The 25,938-nt window shown below is 32.9% G+C and overlaps 1 protein-coding gene across 1 annotated transcript; it reads left to right on the top strand.

The window, feature by feature from the left end:
• The first annotated feature begins 718 nt into the window (after positions 1–718).
• LOC132064651 (beta-xylosidase/alpha-L-arabinofuranosidase 2-like) lies at positions 719–5,353 on the top strand. Its single transcript, XM_059457712.1, has 7 exons — positions 719–1,233; positions 2,358–2,645; positions 2,741–2,910; positions 2,993–3,090; positions 3,184–3,534; positions 3,682–4,089; positions 4,558–5,353. The coding sequence occupies exons 1-7, from the start codon at positions 796–798 to the stop codon at positions 5,133–5,135; spliced, it is 2,331 nt and encodes a 776-aa protein (XP_059313695.1). The 5' UTR covers positions 719–795; the 3' UTR covers positions 5,136–5,353.
• The last annotated feature ends 20,585 nt before the right edge of the window (positions 5,354–25,938 follow it).

The raw sequence follows: 25,938 nt of genomic DNA, 5'->3' as shown, positions 1-25,938 counted from the left end.
TAAAAAATATTAATTTGACTAACTTATTCTTATTTAATTTACTTTCTCTGTTTCATAACAAGTAGTGTTTTTAGCTTATGCACACCCCTTAAGATGTTGCTCAGTGGTTTTACTAACTTACTGTTAATCAAAATTTACCTCTTTTTAAGTTACCCTTTTTCTAGAAAAGCTACTTAATGATTCTTGTTTATGTAAATAAGGGTAATTTTGGAAGAATAAGATCAATTTTTTCTTGAAATCATAAAACATCTTTTATTTTGAAACAAAATGAAAAGCCTAAAACACCACTTATTATGAAACGAAGGGAGTATGATCTCAATTTAATATTACTCTATTTTTCACCACACTAATTTCCTCCCACATTTATTAAGTAAAGGCAAAATGAAAAAAGAATACATAATTATATCTTGAATTTCTAAAATGATAGTCATTTTGGATCATTTATTTTTAGTAAAGACGACAAGTAAAATGAATAAGAAGGAGTAGGGAATCTCTTTTTTATTTGTACACGAGGTTTAAACAAGTCATGGAAACTGGAACCCATTGGTCCATTAATGTATTTTTTTGTTTCTTTTTTTACGTTTATCCATCACGGGTTGCTACAAAACAACATGCATTTGTTATTACTTCTATACGTACACAACTCTCCTCCTCCTATAAAGAAAACCAATATTTGCCTCTCCATATCACATCTTTTTTTTCTTCTTACTTCTTGCTTTTCTTTTTTTCTTTCTCTTTTCTTTCTCTCTCTCTTTTTTTTTTTTTTTTTTTTTTTACATAAAGAAGAACAAGGCAATGACCTTGATATATGATATGAAGAAACACCAACACTCTGTTTTGCTCTGTTTCTTCTTCATTTTAACCAGTTTTTCCTTACAATTCAAGCCAATTTTGGCTCAAACATCAGCTGTGTTTGCTTGTGACATTGCAACCAATCCTGGCCTAAAAGCCTTTGCATTTTGTGATGTCTCATTGGATGTGTCAGCCAGGGTAAATGATTTAGTAAAAAGATTGACATTGGCGGAAAAAATTACTATGTTGGTGAACACTGCTGGAAGTGTAAGTAGACTTGGAATTCCAAAATATGAGTGGTGGTCTGAAGCATTACATGGGGTTTCATACACTGGTCCAGGTGTTAAATTCAATAATGTAGTTCCTCATGCCACTAGTTTCCCTCAGCCTATTCTCACTTCTGCTTCTTTCAATGAAACTCTATTTGAGACCATTGGAAAGGTAATGTTTCTTTTTTGTTCATCATCATTTCTTGTTGATATGAAATTAGTATATATCTTATGGATTTATCTTACTATAAATTAGTGCAAATTAACTTATGGCTATGGGTAGTCATCTTGAATCGCTGTTAAGGTTACCTGATAGTGTAAAATCATTTCTGCTTGATCTTTGTTTCAAGATTCAATTTTTTTAATTAAAAATGTATTTTTGAGGTTTTATTTAAAGTATTCATATTCATTATGGAACAAATTGACTATTATCCTTGTTATATAAGTTGATAAAAAAGTGAAGGTCAAGTTGTAGACGTACGTCGCCCTCATGGAATTATCTTTATTAGGACCACTCATATTTTTTTTTTAAAAAAAAAAACTTTGAATCATTGATTTATTTTTATTTTGAAGGCGACACTGACTTGTGTCCAATTTTATGACTAATATATGTTTATATATCGTCCTCGTGGATGCTAAATTGATGGTTACAAGTTTGCCGTGTCAATTGATAAAGGCTAATGCTAGATCCTTTAAAGATTTTGCTTCTGGGAAGTAGGATGAAGCCATTTTTTGGCATAATGGATTCTTAAATCAGCAAAAGCTATTTTTTTTGTATAATTCACTGGATATCATAAAGTACTATATGTAAGTATCTTTTGTTGGAATAGTTTACCCATTTGGGCATGTATTTTCCGAGGATTCCAGCTTGCAAAATGTTTTGTTTAGTCGCATTAGGTCCGTATATAACTTTAGTAACTAAGTTAAGATGTTTACATCTTTCAGAATGACCATGATTGACAAAAGCCTGCACCAACCAGTCATTTATTAATCTATCATGCTAAAATTGCCCACCCAACCATATGGCTATGATAGGGATTTATTAAACTGTCCTTTCTTTATTAGGAAAATGACTGATCCTAGATAGACCTCATGTGATTGAGCTTCAAGAAAACAGTTGAGAGTTACATTAAACAAATATGAATTTATGTTATGTAAGCTATAGTGCAAAGATTTTTTTAAGATATCGCTTTGATTTAACTTGTGATGGCAGATTAGTTACCATTATTTGCTAGCTTAGTAGTTTATGCTTATCTGTTCGCGCTGAATTTAAACTCAAGAAATTAATGTTTGCAGATTGTATCCACTGAGGCTAGAGCAATGTACAATGTTGGTCAAGCAGGATTGACATATTGGTCACCAAATGTGAACATTTACCGCGACCCCAGATGGGGAAGAGGCCAAGAAACAGCGGGAGAAGATCCGACGCTCTCCAGCAAGTATGGTGTTGCTTACGTTAAAGGTTTGCAGCAGCGTGATGATGGTAAAAAAGATATGCTCAAGGTTGCTTCTTGCTGTAAGCATTATACAGCTTATGATGTCGATGATTGGAAGGGCAACCAACGTTACAATTTCAACGCAAAGGTACTAGTTAATTTTATGTCCTTTTCTTGAATACCTGCAATATGTTTTTAGTCAAGTTTTAGTATAGTAATAATTTTTTTTGTTGTGATGAGTAGGTAACACAGCAAGATTTGGATGACACATTTAACCCCCCATTCAAGAGTTGTGTAGTTGATGGAAATGTAGCCAGTGTGATGTGTTCATACAATCAAGTCAATGGCAAGCCTACTTGTGGTGATTATGACCTTCTTGCAGGGGTCATCAGAGGACAATGGAAATTAAATGGGTATACTTAATGCTTCTCATATTTCATAGTTTATTAGTTTTGAAAAATTATTTTTGAATTCAAACAAGTATGTTTCATACAGATACATTGTCACGGATTGTGATTCATTGAAGGAAATGTACTGGTCTCAACACTACACCAAGACACCAGAGGAGACTGCAGCTTTGTCTCTAAATGCAGGTTAACCATTTTATGCCCTTTTTAGTAGGACTTAATGTGATATTCTTATATGTCCTACCCATTACTAAATCAAGAATTTGCTAAATGTGATAGGGCTGGACCTGAATTGTGGATCTTGGCTTGGTAATTACACTCAGGGTGCTGTAAACCAAGGACTTGTAAAAGAATCAGTTATCGATAGAGCAGTCTCAAACAATTTTGCTACACTAATGAGACTTGGATTCTTTGATGGTAATCCGAAAGACCAAATTTATGGAAAACTTGGTCCCAACGATGTTTGTACCCCAGAACACCAAGAGCTAGCTCGTGAAGCTGCAAGACAAGGAATTGTCTTGCTTAAAAACTCTGCAGGATCTTTACCTTTGTCCCCCAAAGCCATCAAATCTTTAGCTGTCATTGGCCCTAATGCAGATCTTGCCTATACCATGGTTGGCAGTTATGAAGGTACTTGGATACTTCCCTCAAAATAATTCTACAAATAAGAAAGTGTTTTAGTTCTATCCATTGCCTATCCATTGACGGCAGGCAATGTATATAACTTAAAAGCACCAGTTGAGAGTTTTTTGTCCTCATTTTCTTGAATATTTGCAGGCAGTCCATGCAAGTATACAACTCCCTTGCAAGGCCTAGGTGCATCAGTTTCAACAGTTTATCAAAAAGGCTGTGATATAGCATGTGCCACAGCACAAGTTGATGATGCGAAGAAAATAGCAGCTGCAGCTGATGCTGTGGTATTGGTAATGGGATCAGATCAAACTATTGAGAGAGAGAGCAAGGACAGAGTAAATATAACTCTTCCTGGACAACAATCACTTCTAATAACAGAGGTTGCTAGTGTTTCCAAGGGACCTGTGATCCTAGTTATCATGTCTGGAGGTGGCATGGATGTAAAATTTGCTGTGGATAATTCTAAGGTCACAAGCATTCTTTGGGTTGGTTTCCCTGGTGAAGCTGGTGGTGCTGCCCTGGCTGATATCATCTTTGGATATTACAATCCAAGTAAGTTTTCTCTTTCCATATTCAAGTAACTTCATTAAATCAAGTCCTTAAGTTTCTCTTTTTAAAATGTTTAGTCCATCAAGTGCCCTTATGGCAGTTGCAAAGCAAGTCAATGATGGCATAAGTAAAACGGGCGGGTGAGGCAAGAGTCCTTCACTAACATATCCTATATAGTAGTAAGGTCTTATCCTATTATTAGTAGCCAAAGTGCTGGCCGGCTTATTCAAGTAAAAGAACTTTCACATGTGCCTTTAGTACTTAATTTCGGGGGAAATTTGGGTCGTCTATCTTATAGTTTATGTTGATGATATCATTGTTTCTGCGAGCACATCTTTCATTCTTAGATCATAAATTGAGATCGATGCATCGAATGCCCCATTTTTAGGGGTAAACCTCATCAAATCAAGATCTTAATCTTTGACTCGTCTCTATGACTAAAGCCTAATAAGATTTATTGTAATCTTGCAGGTGGAAGGCTCCCAATGACATGGTATCCACAATCATATGCAGACAACGTTGATATGACTAACATGAACATGAGGGCAGATCCTAAAACAGGATTCCCTGGAAGAAGTTATAGGTTTTACAAAGGTCCAACTGTTTTTAACTTTGGTGATGGATTAAGCTACTCACACTACAAACACCACCTAGTACAAGCACCAAAATCTGTCTCCATTCCTCTTGAGGAAGGACATGCTTGTCGATCGACAAGGTGTAAGTCCATTGATGCTGTTAATGAGCATAGCTACTGTAGCAACTTAGGTTTTGATGTCCACTTGAGAGTCAAAAATGTTGGAGAAATGAGTGGAAGTCACACAGTTTTCTTGTTCACTTCACCACCCTCAGTTCACAATGCACCTCAAAAACACTTGTTGGATTTTCAGAAAATTCATTTGACACCACGAAGTGAAGGGGTTGTTAAGTTCAACTTAGATGTTTGCAAGCATTTGAGTGTAGTTGATGAAGTTGGAAACAGGAAAGTTGCTTTAGGATTACATGTGCTACATATAGGAGATTTGAAACATTCCTTGACTGTGAGGATTTAAAGAAACCCTCATGGTCCTTATTTATTTTAACTTTTTCTTTTTATTTTGGATCATTTGTTCCTTTTTCTCAAAAGGGAAAAGGTAAAGTATCACAAGATGGAAAAAATTGAAGTTTATATGTTGAGGCAATTGTAACAAAATTTCTTGTTTTGTCAAGCTGTCCAACTTATGTAGAAGAAACAAAACCTCAATGTTATATGAAAATTGTGATTTTGTTATTGTCTCTTTGCCATTTTACTCAGTATTTTTTTCTTGCTACACTATAATTACCATCACCTAACAACAAAGGGTATTTCCATGGTTTAAATGTGTAATATGAAGTAGAAAAGAAGGTTAATACAGATAACCAAAAAGAGCTATAATATAGATTGCCCGTTTCATTGAGAAAATTCATTTATAAATAGTTAACATGTAGATTATCAATAAATTAGAGTATACAAAGCTAATATTGTTTATAATCATAATCGTATTTTATAAGAACAATGTGCTACCTTTAGTGAAACTAACGTAGTTCGCTTTCGTTTATAAAACTCTATGTCAGTATGTCACTAGCTATTACCATTTTGTTTGTTATTTTGTTAGAAAAACTAAACAAAAATTTCTCATCGAAGGATCCTTTTTTTTTTTTTTTTTTCACAACTCATCGAAGGATTAACAATACAAGTTCTGTTATGCAAACACCAGGCAATCCCATTCTTTTCCAATTAATTTTTCTTTGGGCCCTTTTCTTTCGTAATGGGCTAACAATACTGGTAAAGCTATTATTTTCAGGAAAGAAGAAATTGCACGGTATGTTCTTCAATGGGTTGGTCTTTAATTTTTGGTCCTTCAAACGGGTTTGGTCTTTAATTTTTACTGTTCAAAATCGAATTTACACCTAGCAGGGCATAAGTTCTTTAAAGACGCAGAACATAACTTGTGAGATATTATAATAATAAACTTATGCCCCGCAAAAAATTTGTTTGCCTTGAAGGCCAAAAACTAAAGACCAGTACAAAATAGAGGAAAAAGTGCAAATGACCCTTTAGGAAATTATATACATTCTCTTGAAAATGGGTGGTTTTGAACTTTTGACCCATGGGCAAACCTTTAAGGTCTAAAGTCAAAATTTGCTAACTTTGAAGATTCATAATGGAGCAAGCGGGGTTAAAAGTATAAGGCCACCCACCTCAAAGGCTATTTCTGTTAATTGCCCCGCTAAATTAAGAACTTCATTCACTTGGGCCATTTTCAATGAGGATCTTAGGCCCTCGTTATAAAAAATAAAAATTAAAGATCACCAGTTCTCGAAAGACTTTTGAGTAGTTTTATTTACGAGGAGAATGAAAAGGGCAATTTGCAGGATTGCCCTTCGCTGGAGGTGGTCTTTAATTTTTAACCCTCAAAATGGTGGTTTTTAAATTCTGCTTTCTGCCTGTGCAAATTCTGCTTGTGCCCATGCAAATTCTGCCTTAAGGCCCAAATAGGCAGAATTTGCATGGCAGATTTGCAAAATTCTGCCTTGCGATTTTTTATTTTTATTTTTTACTGAGCTGGGGTTCGAACCCACAACCTCAGGGTGTTAGGCGAGGAGCAATACTTAAAGACCACCAATTTGAAGGGCAAAAATTAAAGACCACCCCAAAATGAAGGGCAATCCGCGCAAAAAAAAGATTTTTTTCTAGCAGGACTCTTATTACCTACTTCATAATTAATTAAATCAACTCTATAATTTTCCAGGAACAAAAGACCACTAAACTAGAACAAGTTTAATGTTATTTGTCGTCAAGCAATGAGCGAAATAGATATACCAAAGCCCACAATGCCACGATAACTGGATCTTTTATTTTCAAGCAATGAGTGAAATAGTTCTTATTCCTAATTTGTTGATTTTGTCTCCCTATGAAAGTGATAATATGAGAAGAGAATTACCGCCTAGAACTAATTTGGCCAATAGGTATGGATCAGAATTTCATACAACATAGTCAAGATTCATGGATTAATAAGACCTTATGTCATGGATATTAACATGTAAATACAACTCTCTATTAAGTCAGTCAATTAATTAAGTACGTTTCTCTCAGATATTTTGTTCAACTCTATACGAGTTCATAAATAAGCATGTTCTTGCGTTTTAAGATGGACACGTCATCCCAATGAATTCAGTAGTTAGACTTTCATTATAATTTAGATTATTTTAGATTACTTGTCAATCTAATGTAATATTCTGATAAACTAAGCTTCTCCTTTATCATTAATTATATCATTATTTCTAGTGAACCTTCCCCTTTGTGGAAATGAAATGCAAGCATTGATTAAATCGCTCAACACGAACTCAGTGGCGTACGCAGAAATTTTTGTAAGTGGTGTCGACATTTAAAAAATTAAACAAAGAAATAAATGATATATAAAAGTATTTAATTTTTACTATTTAACCTAGTAGGGCTGGTTTTGTTTCTCCTAACTATACAGGAAATTGCAGATTCGAACCCGGCTAGGCGCTAGCAACCTTTATTTTTAAGTAAAATTAATATAAAAAAACCTGAAAATAGGCCAAACTAACGCACTTGCTGAGGCTCGAACACGGGTAGATCACCGAACATCCAGGCACTAAACCAGTGGACCAACGCTTTCAATTTGTGTAATCACTGTCATTTATTTTATTTGTACATGTATTACGGCTTTTCAGATCATATATATATAAAAAAAAAAAAATCGACGAAGACGACACCCCTGGGCATAGGGTGGGTCCTCCCCTGCACGAACTTAGGCTAGCTAATTTTCTTGAAGTGTATTTTTGCATATTCACTAATTAATTTTCGTCATTATTTAATCCTCATTATTACATTTAACATTAAAATTTCAGTAATTCGCTTACAAACCAACGCTAGTAATATAATAAGTAGCAATTTATTAAATTTCAAGGTTAATTTGCCCTTTTTTAGTTTTGGTGAAGCTTTTGCACAATACCACATTGGCGTAAAATCACAACATCAACTACCAACACTAATAACTATCATTAGTATTAATGTTCGTATATTTAAATTATGTCTAAAGTAATAAAACTCAAGAAAAACGATGACAAGATACGTTAATTAGAGGAATTAAGGCAAAAGATGTCTTCCATTTCTACTTGAATGAAGTCCTAAAGACATACCTAAACGAAGCAAACAGAGATTAACGTAACGTCCTCTAGTACTCGTAAAAGACATGTTTAATATTTCTAATCAAGATTTAGTCAAGTATGGATTCCAATTGATCAGTTTCACTAAAACACACGTAAATTTCTTAGGTTGGGGTGTATATCATATCACCCCTGACCCATATAATTTAGACACAAAGTCCATTCACATTCAGAGGCGGAGCCAGGTTTTAAGGTTTGGGGGTTCGGCATTTAAGACAGGATAACGACCTCAAGCTAATGTATAACAACCACCAAACTAACGAACAAGTACCGGTATTTAATATAATTAGAAAAAAAGACAAACAACTTAAAAACTATATAAGCATAAGCTCGAGCCGATGATCAACAAAAGTTAGAACCCTAACTTATTTGAAAATCAAATTTTGGGTTTAACTTTGAACGTCTATGAAGAAACCCAACAGTCGGATATTTTGTTTTAGTGTAGATGGTGTTTCTTTTTATTTTTCAATTATCAATTTTATGTTTTTTTAAAAAAAAATAAAAAAATAAAAAAACCTATGTATATGAAAAAGAAAAAAAGCTTACGAGTTGGTTGAGTCTAGGAAACACTAATGCAGGAGTGAGCTATTTTACTTTATTTAAAAATAAAAATAAAAAAAAGACATAGCATAGCAAAAAAGGAACTATAAAAGATGATCTTTTGGCAGGTTTCGAATCCAGATCTCGGGAAACCGACGGCTTTGCAAGCCGCGCACTAACCATTGAACCATCCACTTTCCTTTGCGTGTGGGTTGGCATGTAAATAATTGTATACACTTTCTGGATTTTCTAGTACAAATATGAGCCCACGCTTGAAAATTTCTTGGTTGGTGAACCCCCTATATGATGTAGCTCCGCCCCTGTTCACATTGTGACCAGTTGAATTGAAAAGGGTACAACTCATTTTAAGACTATCTTAGTTTAGGGTAAATTTCATCAAAGTCACATAATTGTCTTTTTCATCAGAATCACATAACTTTGTTTTGTAACATAAAAATCACAATACTCTCACCATAGTAACATAAAAGTCACAATGGCTCAGTAACCCGACTTCATACTAATATATTTTAATGATTTAAATTGCTATTCTCACATTTTGACCCATTTTTAAAATGCGTATTTTATATTTAAAATTTAGCTGTTTGTGTCAAAAGGTAAATATTTGGAGAAAAATCCTCTTTCCTTCTCCTAACTAATAACTGATCAGTCAAACTACTTTAATATACCATGCATATATCGTATTAAGATACTATATATTAAATTTGTGGGACTATGGAGGTACTGGACGGTGACTTATATACCGTGACCTATATTAGAAAATATATTTAAGAGATTTGACATTATATCAAATAAACTCAAACAAATATTGTTGGTTAATAAATTGTTTTATATTATATGTTGATGTTGGATAATATTTAGAAGCTCTTAGGCATACTGCCAGCAATATATTGTGCAAAAGAGATATTTTAGCAATAATGCTACCCGATTAGTTGTTCCCATTTTGTAGTAACTTCTGTGTCATCACAATTTTAGATATAATGCAGGTTTTATCCTTCTAGTTAGTCTACGAAGGCTGTGGTTCAATCGTTGTGTTCATTTTTTCGGGGACCATGGAGGTACTGGACGGATGTTCCATGAAATATTAGAGAGAGAATGTATAATGAATTTAAGGTAAAACTAAATCAATTATCTACTTTATTTGTCAACTCTTATTATTCAATCTAACAAATTAATAATATGCAGATGCAAATGTGCTGAAAGGTTGACCGATTTACTGAACTGCTCAAGAACGTGGTGAGGCCATCTTGGATTACTGAGGATATATGGTCTGAACTAAATGAGTATTGAGCCTCTCCAGAATTTCTGAAAAAGAGCGAATTGGCAAAGGCAGCCTGAGCATCCGAAAAGGGTGGCTCCGTGCACACGGGGGGTTCCATATTTCAATTTGATGAATTACTAGCTTGTTTCATTTAGTTTGCTGATTTCTAGCTTTTGAGCTACTTTTATTTTTCATAAACAATATACTAGTAGTTATTATTGGGAGAAAATGAAAACAAAAAAACTCTGTGGATCAAAACTATCTTGAATTTCTATGTGAAGGAATAAGGTGTTGGTTATGACGTGAAGTCGTAGTACGATCACGTCGTTTATGTACAACAATTTTCAGATCTGCTAACTAAAATTGTAAATATTCGGTGGTCTTGGCGAAATGCTTTAGCTGCTAAGTACATTGGATTTTGTATAATTGTTCGATAAATATTGATCCTAATTTAATGGTTTTCTACTTATGTAGCCATATTTATTGTACCAGGCATGGACGTAGAGCAAGTACCTATGCTTTGCTCTGTTTCAGCTATTGCATTGCCTTGATGATTGAATTAGAAATAAGTATGGTTGTGCAATCCTAATTCCAATGTACAAGCTTATCGAATCAGAAGCAGCAATGAAATGCGGATAGTTGTATAAGCTCTGCCCCTTCTGTATTAAATCATTAAATATATGGCATGTCACTTTAGTACATCCATTTGAAATCCGTTTGTATAGAAATGCTACAGAATTGCGCTATTCGATTAGTCTCTACTGATTATACCTAATATAAGTGATATTTTAAAGCAAGTCTTTATGTCATCTATTCTTGACCAGGATGTATCTTTGGAAGCAATAACTGGTAGCGCTGGTAGAGTCGAATCTTTTCATTGTTAGTGCTTCAAAGCTTTTATTTTATTATCATTATTATTTAAACATATTATTTAATTGGCTTAAGCCATCGACAGACCCTCGAACTTGTCCGTAAAATCCACTTAGACCCCCCAACTGAGACTCTTACCATCTAAACCCTCCAAAACTACTTTTCTTTTGTGTCACTTAGACACATCGGTCTAACAGTTGAAATAAAAGTTTGTACGTGTTATGACGCGCTGCCAGCCTGTATTTACTACCCAATTAAAATTTGCCATGTATTTTTACAATGCCACATATACAATTAACAAGGCTTCATCCAAAACAACCCAAATATACATTTACGTGACCCCATTTGAACTCAATTAATTCCTTAGATTTCTCAATTAAAAAAAAAAAAAAAAAATCTCTCTCATTCATCTTCTTCCCGCGCCATTACCACCAATGTGCTGACCGGATCCACTAGTTCACGACCACTGTCTCCGCCACCTCCTTCCCCAAATACTTTGTATAAGACTGCTTCTTCCTCTTAAACGCTTTGTTTTGTTCTAAAAAAGAGAAGTCAGATTTGGGTCCTTAAAATAATTCCGGCCATCTTCATGATGAAATTCAGGCCATCTCCATTTTTTCTGACAACGAACGAAAAAATCGAGCATTTCACCTCACCATAGACCTCTAAGATACCTCTATTGCACTCTCATCTCCAATTTCACAGAATAAACGTACAAAAACATTCTATTAATTAAGAGACCCTAATATGCATTACCATCTGATCTAAAAATAATAATTAAAAAAAAATGGCTGCTTCCTAATTTTAAATTGTTGATGGGAAGTATTTTTAATTGCTTTGTTGAGTTGAACTCGAGCTAGAGATGGAGTTGAGAAGCTTGGAGGTGAATAAAACTTGAGACCGCCATTGTTGGTTCTTCGGATTTGACTGTCATGGCAGTTCTGTGTAAGGAAGAAGAAGAAAGGGCGGGGTGGGGTGTAGAAATTAGCTTTTTCCCCTTTTCCTTTCCTTTTAACACATGCATGTGCTCAATGTTATTGAATTCCACGCAATGTGCCTAGCTAGCCCAATGTGTCTAAGTGACAAGGTAAAAGTGGTTTTGGAGGGTTGAGATGGTAAGAGTCTCAGTTGGAGGGTCTAAATGAATTTCACAGACAAGTTCGAGGGTTTGTCGATGACTTAAGCCTATTTAATTTGCAGGAAAAATGTAAAGAAGACCAGTTTCTCAAGATGAGGTGTTCGAGAAAATCCACAGGAACAAGCTGAATGATGGAACAAAGATTTGGATCAAGCCGCGGGCTGAGAGAACATATGTAAAACTTAAAGTTGCCTTAATTATTTCATTTAATAAAGATTCTTTATATAGTAATTGTAACGTTTTTGCAGAATAATTATCAACAATATTGTTAGGAGTTTATCAGAGTCAGTGGATCGATAAGTTGTATTTGAAAGAAAAAGCTGCAAGGGAGGAAGAGGCTAAGCGGAGATAGAAATAGGAGAAGCGGAGGAGGGAGGAAGAGGGGAAGCGGAGGAAGGAAGATGAAAGGCGAAGGAAGAGGAGAGGAGGAAGGAAGAGGAGAGGCGAAAGTACGATGAGTTTAGACGTGTCGCTGGTGATGTTGAAAGTCTCAAGTCTCAGCTAAAATCCCTCTTAGCATGTGTTCTACCCCGTTCTCCACCACCTTCCCAATATGAGGAGTAAGGTACTTTTAAATTAATTCTTCTTTCCTTGCCAGTGATGAAAATTGCAACGGATTATACACTGTGGTTCATTCTTTATAATTACGTTTTTTCCCATGCTAATATAGCTACTCGATTTTTTAAATTATCTTGTATGACACAATTGAATAATCAAAAAAAAAAAAAAAAAAAACTAACCAAACCAAACTTATTTTGGTTTGGATTGGATTGTACCTTTTTAAGAACGAAAATTGAAAAATTGAAACCTATCAATATAAAATAGTACCAAAAAACGAATGCACATCCCTACCATTTATTTCCCTTTTTAAGTCTAATGAGCCAAACGTAATAATCTCGTCATTATTTTATACTGATGGATATAAATTATTCATGATATTTTGTATATCAAAATAAGTTTTTAAATAAAACATGAATAAATATATCCTATTCTCGCATATTTTCTGACAAATTCTACGGGGGAAGAAGAGTATTGCAGAAGAATAGAGAAGAAACAAATTGTCAAAGAAGTAAGCAAAGAATTCAATGGGTGCAACCACGAATTCATAAGTCATAACCGCGGAGTTTTACATGTGGGAATTACAAAAGACAACATTGGGAGAAGTTGCATAATCCCACACCCGTCAAGTGTTGAAATGCGGGTGTCCGCCACTTTATACTCACACCCGTCAACTATGGGCATCAAGAAAGAAGTTGCAAAATTCACTGGTGCGACTACCATTGTTATACTCTCACCCATCAAGTAAGGTCACGGATGTAAGCAATACTTCAAGGAATGCATTCGTAAGGGGGAGACACTCCATTTTCCTATAAATAGAAGCATCACTTTGCTTACAAATCATCCAATAATTTACAAGACAAAGTGTTAATCTTGATCTATTCTCTTTTCTTTCTCTTCTAGTAAAAATATTTCTCCAAGTCTTTCAATATTTTTAGCTTCTTAAATTCATATTTTTTCTTTTCTAACTCCATAATGGAGTAATCTCTTTTTGTTGGGATAGTTGACAAAACTTGGTGTAATGTTATATTATTTTATTTTAGTTATTCCTTGTATTGATATTATTTAAGTGTCATACTTTGTGTTGGAATGATATGTTCTACTAATCATTATCGTTGCTTAGTATATTTTGTGTTATGATTATAGTTATATTAATTTGTACTTCTAACAAGGAGGGAAATTAATATACTATAATAATCACATAAAATATATATGTAATAATAATTTTTAGTCATCTATTATTCCAAATCTTTGAACTTGCTTCTTTTAATCCTAATTCTCACGGAGGGGTTATTTCAAGTTAGTTCTTAGTGTAAATCTTTATCTTATTTCTTTCTGTCCTAGTTCTCACGGAGGGACAGTCTCAAATAAGTTTATTGATTTGAGGGATCTCTATCTTATTTCTTTCAATTCTAATTCTCGCGGAGGGATTGTTTCAAATAAGTTTATTGATTTAAGGACTAATCGCAAGAGGTCTTTATTCCTCATAACACAAATCAAGTCTAGGAACTATTTCTACTGTTTTGTGGAATTTACTAAAAAAGGGTTTTATTGTCTAATATACACTAAGTGGATTCAACGACTCCCAACTCTTTCTTTTAAGATAATCTTTTGAAAGTTGTTTCTTTTGTAAAAGTAATTTACAAATTTAAGTCACTACTTTCCTTCATCAATCTGATTCTCTCAAATAGCAGCAAAAATACTACAAGTCTGTAGCATAGATTTTCCAATCTCTGTGGGAGGAAATCTTAAACTATATTAGAATTTGACAGAGTACGAGCGAAATTTCCTATGCACTTTGGCCTCGTCATATACCATCACAAAATTTTGAGTGAAATGTTTACAAACAAAACGATCTGACCCCTTAGGTTTTAGAAAAATTAACATCAGTAATAGCAATTTAAATTTAAAATTTCATGGTTTGGTGTGCTCATGCCGCACTTTATTTGCAAAATAAAGCAGTCCACATAGAATCATAGCATTAACTACGCAAATATTAAGAATCATCAATATTAGTGTTCTCATATTAATAAATCACTAAAATACGTTAAAGTAAATATTCTAAGACAAATTAAAGATCTTTTTTTCTTGTGAGTTCTTTTGAGGTAATTGATTACGTGTTGAACCATGGTCAATAACCAAGGGTTAAATGTTTTAATAGAGCTACTAAAAGTGGGGATAATGTTTTTTAAACTTGTACGTTAGTGAAGTTTCTCCTATTATATTGAACTTGCTTTTATCATATTTGAAATCGACGAGTCTCTTATATGCTGCCTTTGACGTGGAGAGAAATGTTTTTGTTTTGGTCGTTTATTCTATTCCACGAATTGTGTGTTCATACCACTTTCGTTCCTATTTTCCTTTCCTCTCATCTTGTTGGATTTCCTTATGGGTTCTTTTAGTTTTAGTGAGGAACAGAACAATATTTTACAATATATTGGGAGTAGCTTCATTCTTGGTCGCTCATGCACGGAAAAACTTGAGGTTTTGATAAGAAAGCTATGATAGAAGGAGCAAAATGAAATCTAATCAACATGTTTTTAGTTTAAAAGTAATCATATTTCCTTTGAAGTGAGAAGCAGAATTTATGATCATTCTCTTCGACGCATAATTTATGGAGGAAATTTGTGCTTGCAGCTCCAATCAAAGTGAAGAAGTGAGAAGCAGAATTTATGATCTTTTCGGGTTTTATGAAAAGATGAAGATGGAGAATTTCGAATATGATATATCTGATTTAGTAAACGATATTCTTGTTTGGCTGAAGAATCAACCTCATGCCCTAATTGATTTTGTATATCTTGATGAGGTTCAAGATATACCATTGCGACAAATAAGTATTCTCAAGTACATCTGTAAAAATGTTGGTGAAGGCATTGTTTTGTGCGGGGATACAACACAAACAATCATGAAAGGGGTAGACTTCATATTTGAAAATGTTAAGAATCTTTTCTATCGCCAGTTTGGCATGAGGCATAAAGATAAAGACTTCAATTTTTTAAAGTTAATTGAAAACTTCAGGACTCATCAGCGTGTAATCCTTCTAGGAGAAAGCGTAATTACTTTGATTCATCATTATTTCCCTTATTCTATCAAAGTCCTGGAATCTGAGACAAGTGTTACATGTGGTTAGGCTCCAGTGTTGCTTAAACCTAAGGCCGAAATGCAATTAAAACTATTTTAGGGAAGAGTTAGAGTAACAGGGGCAAAATAATAGGTTTTGGTACGGAGCAGTCCATATTGGTGCGTGATGAATCTGGAAAGAAGGAAGTCTATGGTATTATTGAAAGGCAAGTACTTGTTTTAACTATTGCTGAATGCAAAGGCTTAGAGTTTCAGGCAAGTCCTCTGTTTGCTCGTTTATTATTCTTGGTATTTCAATTGTAAATGTCAAATTCTCTTCTGTTAAAAGAGATTGGCCAAAAAAAGTAATATCTCAAACAACTTTTGAGTAGCAAATAATGGTGAATTACAAATGCGTCCTTTAAATAGCACAAACACTAAAAGCATGCTGAATGGATTGCATCCTCTGACAAATTTCATTCTCTTTCCCATTGAATTCTCCTTTATCGTCTTATTTCCTTCTTTGATCATTTGTATGATGTACTGCTGTACAATTTTTTTTGGGTCGTCACCACTTAAACATTATTGTAGATTAGTATATGAGTGCATGGACAAACAAGGTTTACTAGAAATGTCCTTCCGAAGTTTCTCTGAAGAGAGACACAATGTCCCGTGCTCTGTACCAAAGAAGTTATATGTTGCTGTCACTCGAACAAGGCAAAGGTTATAGATATGTGAAAGTTTAGAAGAATATTCCAAGCCTATGTTTGAGTACTGAAGACTCTTATGTCTAGTGGAAACAAATGAGATAGATGATTCACTTGCACAAGCTATGCAAACTTCGAGCGCTCCGGAGGCGTGGAAGTTACAGGGATTGAAGGTTAAGCTGATTCTGCTTGTTCCATTGCTATTAGAACTTTCATCTATTCAAATTTCATTCTTGTGATGCTACATGTACCTATCAACATATTGATATTATCATGCAACTCTTTTGGGACCAAAACTATGAGATGGCAATCATGTACAATGAAAAAGTAGGAGAAAATATATGGGACGAAAGTGCAAAGGCAGCTAGATTGAGGGCAGATGTTGAGCGAGTTTGTTATTCAGATCCCAAAAAGGCTTCCCTACGTGAGCTACTGAGAATTTTGATTTTACTGAAAGGTCTAAGTCAGTAGCAGAATGGCATTATGACTGAGGGACTATAAACAAACAGGTAATACACGGTGCTTTTCCTAAAAAAGTTTACTCACTCTCTTAAGAGTTTTTTTTTTTTTGCGCATTTTCTATCCCTCTTCAATTCTGTAATGTGTTTAATATAGAACTTTTGAGCATTTCCATATCTTAAGGACTTACATCCAATTTTGAGCTGTGGTAATATACATCTCAGAACACATTTTAAAGGGATAATGAAGTACTTATACACTAGGTAGACCTCCAGGGGCGTATGAACAATGCCCTTTTTTTAAAATAGCGCAAGTGGTATGTTCCAATGCTGTCTCACCATGCCAAATGTTCTGTATTTCTCTTCCACCTTCCCTTTTTTTAAGCTATCTGTGTTTTTGGGTAGATAACTAGAGAATCCTTTTTGCGGTCTTGCTTTGTGTCATGATAACTGTATATCATGACTAAATAGTGTTGTTTTCTTTCTAGCTATTCTGTGATCTTCTCCAACCTACTAGCTTATCCATCCACATGAAACATTTATTTGGAGAAGTGTGGAGAACCTGAACTTAGAAAAGCCGCCGAATGTTTACACTGGCTGGATGCTATGAGAAGGCAACAAAAAATTATGGAAACGACCGTTATTTCTCAGAGTGCTTGTCAGTTTGCACCAAAGGTAAAAGTTTTGACTTGGGTTCGAAATATTTACCTTTGATGCAAACTAGCAAGCACTTTATTTGCAAAATATCACAATATTTACCTTTGTGTTTTTTAATTTTACCGTGACTTATATTAGAACTAGTTATAAAATCCCGTGTCGTGCACGGGCCCAATATCAAGTGAAAATATTGAAATTGATCGTTAAGTTTTTTTTTCTAAGAATTTTGGATTGATAATATAAAACATAACATTTATTTAGTATTATAGAAATTTACTCCTACTTATAGTATTACTTAAAATTAATATGGTATTCTTTGAAAAACAGATATTTCACACAAACACTTCAAGATTATTGGATATTATTTCTTAAACGGAAAAGGGCCAAAATTACCCCTGAACTTTGAAAAATAGTTCATCCATGCCCTTCGTTATACTTTAGGGTCAATTATCACTTCTAGTATATCTTTGGGCAAATATGCGCCCTCAAGTATACGGCGTGCCACGTGTCAATGTCTCAGTGGCCAACTTAATTCCCCTCTAATTTTTTCATCCGGATCAAATAAATCAGATCCAACCCAATCAAATTAGTGCCCAACCCGTCTAAAAACCCGACCCGTCTAAATAAACCCAAATACACCCAACCAAATTAGAGGCAGCATCCGATTTGAGGCAGGTCTTTTGCAAGGAGATCCAGAGAGTTGGGATTGAAGGAGCTAAAGTGATACGGCATCTTGGAAACAAAGTAGAAAAGATGGAGAAACTTAGCCCTGGGGACCTTCTTGATGAAGTTCATGAGGCTGCTGAAGATCTACAACTTTTGATTGACCAAAAATCTTATCTTTTGGTTCGCGTGGAGAACTGGGAAAGTGCAAAACAAACTAAGCAGTTTGAAGATCCTGAACATCTTCAGGAACTGAAGGACAACGAACCCAAACGCATGGCAATAAGCTCCCTCAGTGAAGCAAATCTCAATCTAAGGTCTGCTCACACATTGAAACATCTGGGTACTCATAATCCAAATCTAAGTATGAATATTTCTGCTGCACAATTGTGTTCCTCTGGTAATGTGTTCAATCAGATGGCGTGGCCTTCACGACTTTCAATTCTTGGAGATGTGATTATAAATGAACGTGAAGTACGTACATTTGAAAGTGCATGTACATTGTCCTTGGCAACTTTTACTTCCTTGTTAATTGAGTTCGTCGCGAGACTTCAAAATCTTGTAAATGCATTTGAAGTGCTTAGTGAGAAGGCAAAATTTAGGGAACCCGTAGATGCAGCTGGTGCAGATGAGGCGGCTAATTTCTAGAGCTGGTTGCCTAACTGCTCATTCTTCAAGGATTAATTCAATTTTTGTATTTAGGTTTATTTAGACGGGTTGGGCACTAATTTGATTAGGTTGGATCTGATTTATTTGATCCGGATGAAAAAATTAGAGGGGAATTAAGTTGGCCACTGAGACATTGACACGTGGCACGCCGTTATACTCAGGGGCATATTTGGCCTAAATATAACAGTAAGTGATAATTGACAAAAAAGATAACGAAGGCGTGGATACTTACTATTTTTCAAAGTTCAGGGGTAATTTTGGCCCTTTTTCGTTTCTTAAATCGAGATGGAGTTCTGCACTTAGTAACTGATTTTAGCATATTTTTTAATGTTGATATTCAAAAAATAAGGCTATCTAATTTGTTTCTTAAGGGATGTATAAAGATTTTGCTATAGAATAGATTGAAGTATAGTTTTAGGCCTGCCAATTCTAGTATCTAATCAGGTGAAGGTGCAGTTTTAAGTTCTTAACACTATTTTCTAGTGAAATTTTTAATCTTCTCGGTTTGAGCTGAAGTACACATCATTCTTAAAGGTTCATTTATTCATCTATTAATGATTAAAATTTCCGTTAGTTTATGAGTTGTACTATTGAAAGAAAAAAAAAGGATGCAGAAGCAAAGTGAAATATTGATGTGGGCCCATGTGATCAGATGAGTGGTACTCTCAAGCAGTAATTACAGCGTGTGGATTGAAAAAAAGCAGACCCCAAACTTTCAACAAGGTTGTCCACATATGGCCAAGTGTACAGAGGAATTAAATAAAAGTGGTCTGACTATTTTGTCTAATTCGCAAAAGATACACAGTCAACACCATGAAGTACAACATAATTCAAGCAAGATAACTAAGAAATACCGAAAATACTCCTACGCCGGGCAAAAATGTTGACGGAGAGGAGTCTGCTGACTCCTCTTATAGAATAAGAGAAAATATATTTAAGAGATTTGACATTATTTCTCTCATTCTCAATAATCTTGTTTTTTGCCATGCTAATATAACAACTCATTTTTGTAAATTATCTTATATGACGCAATAGAATAATCAAACCAAAAGAAAAGAAAAAAAACATAACCAAAAGAAAGCAAAATAGAGTTTAAGGCCGAAATAAAATAAAACTTTCAAATTGTATTGAGATTCTACATGTTCTAGTACAAGTGTTCAACAATTTAAATATTTAATCTATTATTAATCAATTAAATTACATGCTTTTAACTCCTTTGAAGTTTCTTTTCTAAATACGGGTCTTAGGATCTAAATTTAAATATTAAACTTTTAATTTACTCTATGATGTGCGATCATTAATTTAGAATATTTTCTAATACCAACAATCATTAACATTTAATAAAAACGTAAAAGTCATTTTTTTTTTTTAAATAAAAAAAATAACAAGTGAACAAAATATAAGCCCGGCCCGAACCGACCCATTAAGTCCAAGCCCCCTCTAGGCCCCTAACATCCGGCCCCAATAGTCCGATAATACAATCAGTGATGAGCCCAACCCATAGTATGGTAGACTTAAATTTTTATGATCCAGTCCGACCCCGCTCGACCCCCTAATAGGTATATAAGAAAGTGAGAAGGTAACAACAAAAAACAAACAAAGAAAGAAAAGTGGAGATAGAGTGCATTAATGACAAGATGAGAAAGTGAGAAGATAATTACCGCATATCACACCACTACGTTGTAGTTGTAGTAGTGCATGCATATTTTCCCTCTGTTTTTCTTTTCTCAGCTTCTTTCTTTATTGGTTTTAGAGATTACCTTCTTCATAATCAATTAAGACAATTCTATGATTTTCGAGAAAAACGTGAATTGAAACATGTACAACCTTACTTGTCTTCAAGCAATGAGCAAAATAGTTATATCAAAGCGCATAACACCGTGAAAATAAATATTTGATTTTCAATGGGTTACTTTTATGTTTTGAACAGTTCTTCTTTCTAATTTATTAATTTTGTCTACCTATAAAAGTGATACATGGAAGAATCACCGTGAAAACTAAGTAGGCTAAAAATATTGGGTCAAAATTTAGGGGAAGTCACACAAATACAATTTTTTCAAATGGTAATTAAAAAAATTACAACTGCTTTCAAAAAATTACATAAATACAACATATTCAAAATTTTAACTTCTTAATTACAAAAATACAACTTTTTACATTCCTAAAATATTAATAATACTTAATTTTAGGAGTTACTACCATTAATGCATTTCCACTTTTTACTTTCTCTTTCTTTCAGAATCATTAGAATGTAATTTTCCAAATAAACACAACAAAATCAACTTCAAATCCCATATTCCATTTACCGTTTTAAAAAGACTTTTTTTTTCCTTTCGATTCCTCTTTTTTATTCTTCTTTTTTTAATTTCACTTGATGATGATTCAGTTATGTTTTTGTGACCAAAATAAATTATTTGAATATATTAATATTAAGAAAAGTACATGATAAAAAATGGTATATGGAAATATGGTATAAGAAATGTACGTGAAAATATACCTTAAAAAGTATATGGTATATTTAATTGAAAAGATGATAACAAAATAATTGTGAATATAATAGTAGAAATTAGTATATTTAAGTTTGTATATTATAAATAGTATATAATATAATAATATTATTTGTGTGTATATATAGTATATAATAATATTACGACATACCATATAATATTACGATATACCTAATATATGAATATATTACTCTATGTGCCACAATATATATAGAGAATAATATAATTACTTATGGATTACCACTAAAATAGGATCTTAATTAATAATTGACATCCCATCCCATAAACCTTGGCTTCCTTTCTGCATCACATTTTAATTATTCATTTTTTTTCTCTCTCTTCCATGATATAGGAAAATTAACTCAATTAAATTTATATTTGTATATATTTAATATAATAAACAACATATGCCTAATATATATATATATATATATATATATATATATATATATATATATATATATATATATATATATATATATATATATATATATATATATATATATATTACATTTTGCTTACTATGCATAAGAAATTATTTTATATATAGTATATACTAGTAAATATACATAAAAAATAATATTATATATAGTATATAATAGTGAAATATACGTAATATATAAGTACAAGAATATATATCTTGTTCAAGGAATTGTATAATATATATCATATATAAACGGTAGTATACTATTTTATGGATTAAAATGCTAGCTTAGTATATTGGGATGTTTAGAAAGGTAATTAATGTGTTTTGATATGTATTTAATTTGGTTATCACTAATATAGGAAACTCCTTATTATTAGCCTTTTATTCATAGCAACATCTTTTTATTATGGTATAAAATCATACATATACATTAAATATAAAGTATATATTGTAAATTATGTAATTTAGTTAATAGTTGTAGATTACGAAATATTTTACTTATTTACTTGTATTTATGTAACTTCCCCTAAAAAAATTTAAGACAACATAGTCAAGGTTCATCGACTTCGAATAATAATACCTGATGTTACTCCTTTGGTGGGACACAGTGGAATAATGGAAAAAGAAATTGGGCCTTTATGGATCACTAGTAGTTAGAAGAGCTCTTCTTATGTGAAAATGCCACCTTTGATGATTTGGGCAGGCTACACTTTCAAATTTTGGTATTTTTTTCCTAATTTACTTAGGTAGAAAAAATTATTTACCGCATTATTCATTTATAAAATATGTCCCTTAGAAAAATTGTATTGCAATAATTCGATACGTTGTATACCATTTTGTAATTTCAATGCGAACTGTACATCATGAGGTATACAATATACAAACCGACTGAAATTTTGTAAATATTTTTCATAAATAGGGGTATGTAGTGAATACTTTTAAGTGATCATTTTTAAGTGTAATATTTTTATCGTTTGAACACATCGTAAATGCCCCTTCAACTTTCAGGAGTTTATGAAATGACCTAAAATTTCATTGAGAATACTCCCTTTATTCCTTTTTACTTGTCCCTTGGTGACTCACTCCCCTCAAGAAACTATTTGTTGGTAGGAGTATATTTTATTACATTATCCTTATTAATTATGCTTTAAAAATTTAAATTTGACTACTAATACCTTATGTAGTTATTTAATGATAAACGCAATATTGAAAAAAATAATAAATCTCTCTTGATTTGCTAAAATGAACAAATAAAAAAAATCTATATTTAGATATATTGACAAGCTTAAAAAGCGAATTACAAGATAAAATAGGCCCAATTAACACGCTCGCTCAACCAAATTGAATAAACAAAGATAATCAATAACGATGGCCAAGTACTTTTAATAATCCTAAGGTATTTGTTGCCATTACAAGAGTTTAATTTAGATGGGTCGATTTTCTCTTGTGTTAATTTATAAGTTAAAAGGTAATAAAAATAAGTAAAGTTATCTATTACTTGACGCATTGAGTACAGAGAAAACATAATAAAAATAAGTAACCAATAAATCCACTCTCCAAAGTAATTCATTGCTGTTGGACTAGATCGATATTGCAGATTAGATCGAGAAAACGCAATAAACATGCAATACAGATTTGTACTTGTAATTCTTCGTAAAGTTTCCATGTCAGTTTCGTCATCAGACATGATAATATGTCTGATGAGATAGAATTAACAACCAAAATATCATAATTCATTAAAGAGATCGATATAGCTTTAGTCATTAACTTCTTGGATTTACTTGTCAATTTGTCATCTGTTTCCTATCACATTTTTCTTTCATCCGTTCGTCAAATTATGGGATAAAGATAAAAAGGCTTCTTCAAGAGAAAAGTTCCAACTTCCAAGAGTTCACTTCATATATTATTAACGTAGTAATTAAGCAGGCTACGTGATCGAAAATAAGTATTACTATACCTTCAGTCACAACCAATATGCACATTCACAATACTCTCAACCTTGAAGGTTTAAATAACTTGTCATCTACAAGGTCTATTCTGTCATCCACCGTTAATCTTGGCATATTTTAAAGTATTTAATTTCAGACCTAACATGAACATTAGATACCTAGTTCAGTTGATGTCACACCTTTTGTTAGGTTATAAGTAATTGGTCCCTATTAATTACAAATTGAAAACCAAAAGGAAAAAATACTACTACTACTACTACTAATAATAATAATAATTAAAGAGAACTATGAAAATAATTTTGTTTTAACAGATAGTGAATCTTAAAAAAATTGCAGTATATATCCAATGGGGGACAAACAGCTAGTTGAAGAAATGATAAAAACTTATATGAAATACAAATATTTAGGTATATTTATCATGTTATGTTTGTTTGATTATAGTTGCAGATTAATGGTTGTAATTTCACTTGATGCAGTTTAGCTGTAGGGTAATCTCATCAAATGCCATCCGTTCATTCTTTTTTTTCTTTTTTTATTTAGTTAAGAGCTCATCTCCATCCCAATAAGTTTGAGCTAAAAATACCAAAAAAGTCACAATAAATAAAAGTTATTAGGTCATCTCATGTTTGTTCCATCCCACCTAATTTTATACTAACTTACGGAGAAATCAAAGTCATTAAAGGGACCTGCAAGAAATTAACAAGAGATGATTTTGGCGTTTTTAGTTGAAGCACGTTCTGATGATGAAAACCACTAATTTCATAGTTTAATTGTGATACCCCAACAAGGCACATAGCAATTTGCAACTACACTATGACTAATTAATCCCAATATCTTGAACTTTATTATTCTAGAGAAGATTATGTCACTTAGATCCCATCATCCACAGTTAAAATGAGACATTGTTTTCGTTTCAAAAAAGAGGAGCAATTTTAGGACCACTCAACCTTAATAAAAATACATTGACCTTAAATTAGTTACTTCCTCAGTTCCATTTTAAATGTCTTTTTAGTCCCCAAAAAATGTTTTAAAATAACTGTCATTTTAAAAAATCAAGATATAATTGATTATTTTCTTTTCAATATTATCCCTGCTATTAAAGAGGTAAGGAAAAAGTGATTAATAGTATTCATTTTGATGTTACAAATTTTTAATAAGAACTAATTAAGGGTAACTTGATAAATTACATGTGTTACAACCTTAAAAGACACGTAAAATGGGACGGACGGACGGACAGAGTATTTGTTATGTTATTTTCTTCTCTCTTTTTTCTCCTTGAATCCTATATAATTGAAATAATGTTGCAACAAAGAGGGTGAAGAAGGTCCCTTCGTACTTGGATGCTGACGTCAGGTGCATTATTAACTCCTAATTATTTTCTTGATTAATCATTGGTGTTAGTTGGTTTAGAAAGTGATAGGGTTCTCACACAGCCTATCCACGGCTTCCCACCAAACTTATTATATATTATTCCAAATAATTATAAGATTCTTGAATATAGATAAACTCGACTCAGGTTTGTGTTGCGTCTTCATTGAATATTCTGCAATCTGGGCAAAGAAAGTCGTCTCTGGCTTACGTTTGCAGCTTCTTTAAGATTCTACAATTTCGAAATTGCCAATCAGAATATTTAATATAATGTGATGAGGGGGTCGGGGGGAATAGCAATTAAATATTAGTAATTATTTCCTCTTAAATTTAGTAATTGTTTTGGGGTTTTGAATGGTTATCCCATCAGAGGTAAAATACTACTCCCTCCGTCCTAAAATAAGTGTCACCTTAGTGAAAATCACGCCCATTAAGAAATCAATAAATACAATGTGAAGTTTACTAAACTATCCCTATTTATTAAATGTTTTTTGAGAATGGAGCAATATTAAAGAGAACTACTTCTTTAATGATACGGACATAGTTGGAAACACTTGTCAATTTTTGTCTTGAATTCCTAAGATGACACTTATTTTGAGATTTTTTTTTTTTTTCGAAGGTGAAACTTATTTTGGGACGGAGGGAGTAAATAATTTTGTATAAATTTTGATTAATAAAATTACCCGATATTTATATTGATGGGTGATAATAAGTAATTTATCGAATTAATTGTGATTCAAATAAGTTGATTCCAACAACACGATAACGATAGAGAAAGTGCTATCGGTTT

The sequence above is a fragment of the Lycium ferocissimum genome, chromosome 7 (genome assembly GCF_029784015.1).
Source record: "Lycium ferocissimum isolate CSIRO_LF1 chromosome 7, AGI_CSIRO_Lferr_CH_V1, whole genome shotgun sequence".
Taxonomy (NCBI): Eukaryota; Viridiplantae; Streptophyta; class Magnoliopsida; order Solanales; family Solanaceae; genus Lycium; species Lycium ferocissimum.
Note: the sequence above shows the minus strand (reverse complement) of the source record. Positions and strands in the feature narration are given on the sequence as shown.

Excerpts from the sequence above, each read along its gene's own strand:
- LOC132064651 (XM_059457712.1), top strand. The coding sequence starts at position 796 with ATGACCTTGATATATGATATGAAGAAACACCAACACTCTGTTTTGCTC. Across the intron at positions 2,646-2,740 it reads GTTACAATTTCAACGCAAAG|GTAACACAGCAAGATTTGGA; the intron begins GTACTAGTTAAT and ends TGTGATGAGTAG. Across the intron at positions 2,911-2,992 it reads GGACAATGGAAATTAAATGG|ATACATTGTCACGGATTGTG; the intron begins GTATACTTAATG and ends TGTTTCATACAG.